At 44.1% G+C, this 8,763-nt stretch overlaps 1 protein-coding gene across 1 annotated transcript; it reads left to right on the top strand.

The window, feature by feature from the left end:
* Positions 1-2,186: 2,186 nt before the first annotated feature.
* C13H17orf67 (chromosome 13 C17orf67 homolog) lies at positions 2,187-8,540 on the top strand. Its single transcript, XM_065693461.1, has 4 exons — positions 2,187-2,429; positions 3,091-3,191; positions 5,968-6,102; positions 7,581-8,540. Exons 1-3 carry the CDS (start codon positions 2,375-2,377, stop codon positions 6,082-6,084), a joined length of 273 nt encoding a protein of 90 aa, XP_065549533.1. The 5' UTR covers positions 2,187-2,374; the 3' UTR covers positions 6,085-6,102; positions 7,581-8,540.
* The last annotated feature ends 223 nt before the right edge of the window (positions 8,541-8,763 follow it).

The raw sequence follows: 8,763 nt of genomic DNA, 5'->3' as shown, positions 1-8,763 counted from the left end.
TCCCCGCCGCCCGCCCGCTTCCCCCTCCGCGGCCCCAGCGGGGTCCCGGCGGCGGCTCCCGCTGGGCCGAGCAGGAGGCGAGCGGCGGCCGCCGAGATGCGCGGGGCGGCGGAAGCGGAAGCGGCGGTTGCCAGGAGACGGGCGCCGCCCGGGCTCGTTACAGAGCTATCGCGACACCGGGCATATCGCCAGCGGCTCCACGACAGCGCGGGGAAGGGCGGCCCGCGCCTAGCTCCAGCCACAGCATGGTGGGAGCTCCCCGGGACGGGGCTTCAGCAACCCGGGGAGCAGGGCCACGGTGGGGCATCCGCTGCCGAGCCGGTTCCGGGCCCCGTCACCGCGCTGCCGGTTCCTGTGACCCCAGCCAGAAGCGCTTCCCCCTAATCCCGTTCTGCCCTCACACGTTACACGGCTCCCCGGTGGCGGTTCTGCACATAAAGAGCTGCTGCCATTACAAAGGACAGGGTTTCGGACTTTCAGCACAGTACCCGGAGCAATTACAGACATCCACCCAAGAGACACAGCGTTTCTTGGATTTTAGGCTGTTGGGATCTGAAAACACGCTGGAAAATGCCAGCGTGCCACAGGGTAACAACACTGGTTTCCAAGGAAAGTCCCATCACGGGATGCCCGAACCCCAGCATGGCCCGAGCCCTGAGCGCTTCCATCGCCTGCTGTCACTCTGACGAGCCCTCACACCTGCAGCACCCTGTTTCTATCAGACCTTTACGAACCGTAAAGATCAGTGCGAGGAGCTGTGCTAATGCAGCCTGGCTAGCTACGGAGCTGGCACACCGCAACGTGTGCCTGTGAGGGTCATGGGTGTGATTCGTGTCAGTAACTTAGAAAACTATTGAATTAATTTTTGCATTAAACTATATTAACAGAGATAAACTAACCAACTAATACATGCTTACACAAGATTGTAACCACAAGCACGTTATGTCCAAAGAAGGACATATACATATGCTGAAACGAAGCCTTATGCTAACCGCAGATATCTGGTAATGTAAACAAGGCCTGTGCAAGCTTAGCACTTACTGTGTAAAGGTCACAGAACAGGAAGACTCGAGACCTTCGATTCAGCAGTCTTCAAGGAGGCAGATCAAGACCCCCTAGCAACAGACTGGCGCAGACTCAGACCATACCATGAAAAGGACTCGTATACAGGATGTGAAAGGACACGTATACCGGATACAAAAGAATATAAAAGGGCAGAATCTTTGAGAAGATTCGTGCGTCGTTGGTGGAGCGGAGACTCCCCGGCGCACCCAGCGCTGCTTGCTTATTGCCTCTCAATACTAATCAATTGTAAATAAGGTTAATCAGACAAATTCAGAATTTTTATAACATGCCTGAGGGGCACTCACCGGCCTTGCTCTGATCTGCTGTTGGACTTCCTGAGCCTTTCTGTATCTCATTCAGACCCACGCTCTTTGCCACAGGTCACCCTGACTTGTGCAGGCGCGGTGGCACAGGGGAATAAACACCACCTCTTCAGGAAATAAAAAGGCCTCAATGAGGAGGGCTGGCAAGCCCCGGTGAACCCCTGGGGTGCAGCAGGTACAGGGGTGTGCCTGTTTCATACCCTGGATTCAAAGGGACACTTACTTCTTTTCTTACAAACTGGTGATGCTGGTGCTGTATGTCCATGGCACGGGAGAGCACTGTACAGTCACATTTCTACAGACAGAAGCTAGCAGTGATATCAAATATCAGCTTGCAGTGATATTTGTTATCCTACGTTCTCAATTCACACTATATTTACTGGTAAGGACACTTACAATCCTGTTTCTTATAACCAAGTTTTCTACTAACTTGTCCTGAAAAGAGAATGATTCTGTGAGGTCTATTAACTCAATAATAGAAACCTCTCTGCTGTGTTTTCCAGCAGTGATAATTTGCCTTTGCTAGAGTTAAACCCCATTAACATGCATTTCTGTGCTGCAGTTTGAAACAGTTTCTGAAACAGGGGTCCCCTTGCAACTGCCTTTAACATTAACATTCAGTAATGGGCAATTGTTCCTCTTAAAGAGCAATTGCTCACCTTAGGCACCCAAACCCATTGCTTCTCTGCTGAATGCAAGGTGATGTGTCTGGTTTCACAAATGTAAGCTATCCAGTGTAAGTCGGAAGCCTGATGTGGAAAAAAGGTCTTCTATTTTCTGTCCCTCAGGAACAGTTATGCTGAGAACGTGCGAGCAGATAATAGCCTAATTCAAAACCTCAGGCCAGATGTCTTCAGAATTCTGCTATCACTCAGATGAGTCAAAGCATAAACAAACACTTGTGACTGACGTAGCTACTTCAAATAGGCTGATGCCTCGGTCAGCGCTACTCATTTTGGAACAGGCTGAGAGAAAGCAGAATCAAAATGAAGACGTTTCTTGTGTTTGTCTCCTTTTTGATCCTGATGGCCACTTTTACAGGTAAGAGTTTATATAGAACAAACCTGCACGTGTATGCAGCGCGGCAGAGCATGTCATAACAGTATTAGTTCCTCAACCTTGCATTTTAGTATCTTCATATTTCAACACCTAACTATTTTTATATTGCAGGCTTTCCATGATTTGATTTTTAGCAATCATGCTATTGTATTCCCTGGTTTGCTCTCTGCATTCATTTATTGTAAAACCAAAAGTTTATTTTTCCTATCTTACTATTTTAATATTATTTGCCCAAGGCTCTGCAAGCAAAATGTTCAGTGCAAGCTCTCCTTTGCAACAAAAGTCTAACTCGCTACTTTGAATATAGTCCTAAACAGTAAAGCAGTACAGAAAAGAACAAAGAATTGGAATCACTAACGCCAGTGATTAGATGGTGCTGCTATATGCTCTCATTTTAGAGAGTAACACGAATATGTAGAGTTTGCTTCATAAAGGTAGAACTAGAGAAAGCACAACTATAAAAATGGTTTAAAATTCCACTCATATCTGCTGGAATGCAATATCCCCTGGGAACGGGCTGTAATGAAAGAACACTTTGTATATAGACAAAAATCAGGTTTGGAGACGTTTCGTTTTACAACTGACAGATAAAATGTTAACTTTTTGGTAATTTCAGAGCTATTTTCTGCTTTTCTGTCTTTAGACACTTCCCCACTTCTGGCTGGAAAAGATGCCAAACAGCTTCTGAGAACTCGCCGCGGAGACAGACCGAGAAAAGCCGGTTTCCCTGATGAGCCAATGAGGGTGATTTATGACTTTCAGTTTAAAATTACATTAACTAAAACCCCCACAACACCAAAAGCCCCAAAACATTTGTGCTTAGTATTAGATTTATAGAGGTTTAATTCCAAGCAGTATCTTATGAATATCATCACCCTGTTAAGCAGCTGAGTTTTTCTGTGAAATATTAACCCCCCCTTTACATTCTTTCAATTACTGTGAAGCAGCATTCTGCTAGTGCTGAATGCTGCTGAGGAAATGTACGCTTGCAGAATGTGGAAATTATTTATCACGGTTCAAAAAAGTCAATTAAATTATGGAGAAGAAAGTGGCTTTTCATTTATAGAAATGTGGATTTCATCATGTTGTTTCTGAAGAACTAAATAACAGGAAATGTCTTCTGCTTACAGCACATTCTGCACTTGAGGCAGAAAGGAGATGTAGGTGTCAGTGGTCGGTGTGGAGATTGAGGTAGTTCTCAGCTAGCTTTTAAAATCACTTCTTTCACTTTTTTATGGATGCTACAGATAGGATGGTTTGTTATGATATGGTAGGAATTTTCACTTGCTAGCCTAAGGCAGCAGCATTGGTATTGCGTGAAATATTTGTATTTATTTCTAAACCATATTACAGGAAAAGAAAAAGAATTAAAGAACCTTCTGTTTTACTTGCTTTGACAAGATGTAACGTATAATTCTGCACTTCTCAAGAGGAACTTAAGGTGTTTTAAAATTACTGCCTATTTCATTCCAAAGTAAATAAACTGTGCTCAAATGACATGGTTCTGAAGAGGCAAAACCCACAGAAGCGAGAAAGCTCACAATAGATGGTGCATGTGTGACGAATACACATGTGGGGCTCAGTTTAGGAAGGTGCTGAACACTTCAGAACTCTGTAGGACATGAGGAGTGCTACGTACCTGGCAGGACCGAGCTCAGTGTGTGCCAGGGTTGTGGAGACAGCTCATGGGCTTCTCTTTCCACTGGTTATTGTACACCAGCCAAAAAGAAGCCACCTGGCTGTGTGCCACTCCTGATGCACACCCTTCTTTGTCAAGTGGGATGGCCACAGCAACTCAAAGCTGTCACAAGGATGTCACATCATGCTGGTTAACAATCTTGTGCAATGAAGACCATATAATAGAGCCAAAACCACACAACACTCTTAGTCTATGGTTTAGTTTTAGGTAGCCGTGTGAAGAGGAGGGAGTTGGACTCAATGACCCTTATGGGTCCCTTCCAATTTCCCTTCCGTATTCTGTGGTTCCATGATTCTATGTGGGGAGTAAAGGGAGTTAGGGCTAGAAAAGTGTTAGATCACTGACCTCTGCTGCTCTGTCCTCACCACTTCCCATCCTACCACGATCAGCAGCACTTTTTGAGACATTCCAACCCTCTTTTTATGTCCTTTTTAAAAATTTTCTTCCTATACAGCAATGCTGCCTTTCTGTAAGAAAACCCAAAGAGAAGAGTATTTGTTTTCCTCACTAATTGTCAAGGTTTTCAGTATATAAGCAAATATCTACTGACAGAAAACCTATCTTCCCGCTCCATGAGGAACTCGGGGATTTTCCCTTGTGAATGAAGGTGCATGGCTCCTCTATCCCTGTGCGTAGTTGTACCCCTGGCTCTAGGAGAAAACCTGCTTTTGTATGGATTCTTTGTAGCAGAATGAAATGAATGCTGGGATGAACCCACCTCTGTTCATCTATTTTAAGCAGAAGCTGTTTGTACTAGGCCAGATCATGCTGAGTTGGGGAATTTAATTTGCAATTCTTTATGACACTGTTTGCCTTCCAAGTGCTGTTTCACTCAAAAAGCCTGTTCAGTTACAGACAGCAAGATCTGCCATTTCTGATTATTTTTTAAAGTGTCGTTTATCTTATCAGCATGTTTTAATCTTATTTTGACTGAGACCCTGCTTTTAATCCTGCAGCATCCTATCAGTTATATAGTTCTGTTCTCCACAAATTCGGATGTGAGCCAAGTCTCCCTGTGCTGCCAGGAGAGAAAGCACATTAAAAAGCAGGATACTAATGCTTCCTGCTGGCCCCCAGTGTACCAACCCTCTGGTCAGCACAAAGAGCTGGATCACAGCAGGAATACTTGGCCAGTGCAAAGGGTTTACACTACAGCTTCCAATCCTGCAACGCCTACTGTGCGAAGCGGTGGGGGGATGATATGTATGAAAACCTGTACCCAGTGTTCACAGAGCTTGTGAGCCCTCAGGCGCTGGGGCTGTTACGTTTTTAAAAGTAAGTTTTGTTCTGGTGCAGATCTGGTTTTTGGTACACAGCCCACCTCAGTTTGGTAACTGTTTGCTTACACCAACCGCCTGTGAATTAGTATGGGAAATGCACATGATTTTATGGCTCACACAAAGACTGGTCAGCACCGATGCATGCTACTAACTAGAACCCTTTGGTGTACTGCCATATGATCCTGTCAGGGGCTCATGGTTTTTAATCAGCAGGAATCTATTTTCAAAAGAGGCTACAACAGACCTATCTGTGAGAATCCTTCTGTACCCTGAGGACCAACAGAAGCTTCTGTGTCTCTATGCAAATAAGAAATGTGTATGCAGAATCCCTACTTTATGAATACTCTAAAATTCTTGCTCAACACTTTTACTGGTGTCAGTCAGTAAATACTGCTAGGTTGGGGAAGCTGACTGGCATCACCATTTCGCTATGTTTGATGATTTTAAGGGGTAAATTACTTGCTCTTATGTAAGGTTCATTGGCCGGACATTAGACTTGAGTGACCACATAATTAAATTACTTTTTCTTGTCTTCCAACAGGAGTACATGCTTTACCTCCAGCGCCTGGAGCAGAGAGCAGAAGAACAATTCCTTGAACACTGGCTGAATCCACATTGCGTCCCACACTGCAACAGGGATCTGGTGCATCCAATCTAATGGCCTACTCCACAAATGGTAGATAGATTTCTTTTGCAATGCCTGTTTCTTTCTTTGTAATAAAGGGCAGAGCCACAAACAGGAAGAGGAGAGAATAATCAGTGGCTGGAGGAAGTACCTTGCGCTAAAAGGTGTTTGGCAGCAGATCAGTGGAAGGGAACACAAGTGTCCTTGGCATCAACTGTGTCACTGCAGTCTGTTGCTGTTACTAAAACATGTGGTTATCAATTTCTGTGCTACATGGATCTAAGTTGGTGACCACAAAACATTCTTACTAATGTTGCTTCAGACTGCTCCTGTTTCTTTCCTGTCTGCTTGTGCTCCTTTTCCAACTCATCTGTTTAAGTCTTGGACTTGTTCACTTAGCTCTCTGGAGGACTGTGGCAGGATATGTAAGATGCAGTCTGACCTGTTAGGAGCTGAGCCTGTTCTGCAGTATCTCAGCTGAAATAATTTGCTGGCTGCTGACTTTTTAGATGGAATTCACTATTTAGTACACATTCCGGCAAACATTAACACGGAACATTCTCACAGAGCTTGCATGGATTATTAGTTCTGTGCATGGTTTGCAACACCAGTGTAATAGACACCATCATTTGCTTTATTGCCTCTGTTTATCACATGCATCATAGAATTTAATGGGAAAATATGTTCCAAAGCACAGCTCAGAAACCAGGCACTACTAACAAGCCAATCGGTGACAAAATGACACATCCCAGTAGTACTCCATGCACACTGGTTTGTGATATGGTCATCCTTTTTCCTTGTGTGTTCTGCACAGAGCATCAGCTTATCACTACTTTAAAAAAATGGGATGCATTGAGGTAAGGAGTATAAAATACAAGTAAACTCTTCCAATAACCCAACAGCCAAAATGATGCCAAAAAAGAAGATACACTTACATCTGTAAATGCTTATAACAGGATGAACCTTCCTTCTGACATTCTTCAAACAGACATGAAATTTGTCAACTTGGGTAAATCTGAATCACCGTAACAGTGATGCCGTATCACTTACAGTTAACCTTACAACATGCAAGTTGCAGGTTTAGCTCCATACTTTCAAAACCAAGTAAAACAGAGACGGTGTCTGTCAGGGCTGATCTGTTTCAAAGACAGAAAGTTTGTCTGCTTAAAATTCTGCTATTTATTTGTATCTGTCCATATCTAAATGCCTTCGATGCTGTGCTAGACTTCAGTGGAGCTCTGCTAGTCCACCATAAGCCAAAGGTCTGAAACATATTTAAAAACAAAACCACAAAATTCCCAAACCTTACCCCTAGGCGGCAAGTTGGCAGATTTCAAAACATCTTCCAGCTGAGGCACAGCTGAAAGCTGGCTCGCTGGCTGTTGGAATCCTTCGCTGTAGCTGCTCACAGGTGATTGTGAAGAATTCGTGTTAGAGAAGTGCTTACATGATTTGAAGCCCTTTCTGTTATTAGTAATGTCAGTAACATTAGTCATGTTTTTAAATGACATTTTCTTTTCTCTCTGCAGATCTCTTTCTTTCCACAGATCTCTTCATGGCCACTGAAGAGGGTATATACCATGATTATGTTAAGGAGGAAAAGATTATTCCTGCACTGGCTACGTGCTCATTGTAGAGCTGAACCTCTGCAATACAGTGCAATCCTAGTGATAGAGCAGAACTTCCAACTGTAAATGGAAGTTTTATGTTATAGACCACCATATATTTTCTACCAGTAATGATTGCATATATGAATAAATAAATCAAGGGTCTCCCCTAGTACGCCACTTGGAGTATGATGTTCAGCTGTTGAGCCCCCAACATCAGAACAAAGACCTGTTGAAGCGAGTCCAGAGGAGAGGGAATTTTTACAAGGGCCTGTAGGGACAGGACAAGGGGAATGGCTTTAACCTGCCCAAGGGGAGACTGAGATGAGCTCTTAGGCAGAAGCTCTTCCCTGTGAGGGTGCTGAGGCGCTGGCACAGGGTGCCCAGAGAAGCTGTGGCTGCCCCATCCCTGGCAGCGTTCAAGGCCAGGTTGGAGGGAGCTTGGAGCAAGCTGCTCTAGTGGAAGGTGGCCCTGCCCATGGCAGGGGGTGAAACTGGATGGGCTTTAAGATCCCTTCCAACCCAAATCATTAGAGGATTCTGAAGTATGGGCAAGACTAAATCACTGATTAGTGCCAGAGTATGCTTTTTAAGGGTACAGCTTCAGAATGTCTGAAGCAGCAGAAACTTGGAGGGAGAGGTTCATAGAAAACTGGAGATATAATCATGAAAAGAAGGATAGCTCCCTAACTTTGGAGGAATCCTTACTTACAGTTTTCTAGGTTAAATAATAGTATTGTATGAAGACATAACATTTATGCAACATCGATCTATGTTTAATTGCCTGATGACTATTTCATGTGTTGTCGCATAATAAAAGCTTGATGCAACCCTATTTTCAGATGATTTTGTTACCTTAGTCTCCCATACAAAGATCACTGGAAGTGAAGCTTATTACGGTGAAGTACTGAAGAAATGTCAGAGGACTTTCTAGGATCAGCAGCTGGGAAGGACTATGAAGCAGTCTTTACCATTTTGTAGTTTCTCTGCACAACTTTTCCCTTTCCTTCCTAATTCTGCCAGGTCAGGCACATGTATCCAGCCATTCCTTTTCTGCCTGTGTACCTTTATAACGTCTGCCTTGGTATCGAATATCTTGTACAAT

Source organism: Lathamus discolor, chromosome 13 (assembly GCF_037157495.1).
Source record: "Lathamus discolor isolate bLatDis1 chromosome 13, bLatDis1.hap1, whole genome shotgun sequence".
In the NCBI taxonomy this organism is placed as follows: Eukaryota; Metazoa; Chordata; class Aves; order Psittaciformes; family Psittacidae; genus Lathamus; species Lathamus discolor.
Note: the sequence above shows the minus strand (reverse complement) of the source record. Positions and strands in the feature narration are given on the sequence as shown.

Excerpts from the sequence above, each read along its gene's own strand:
- C13H17orf67 (XM_065693461.1), top strand. The coding sequence starts at position 2,375 with ATGAAGACGTTTCTTGTGTTTGTCTCCTTTTTGATCCTGATGGCCACT. Across the intron at positions 2,430-3,090 it reads CCTGATGGCCACTTTTACAG|ACACTTCCCCACTTCTGGCT; the intron begins GTAAGAGTTTAT and ends TTCTGTCTTTAG. Across the intron at positions 3,192-5,967 it reads TCCCTGATGAGCCAATGAGG|GAGTACATGCTTTACCTCCA; the intron begins GTGATTTATGAC and ends GTCTTCCAACAG.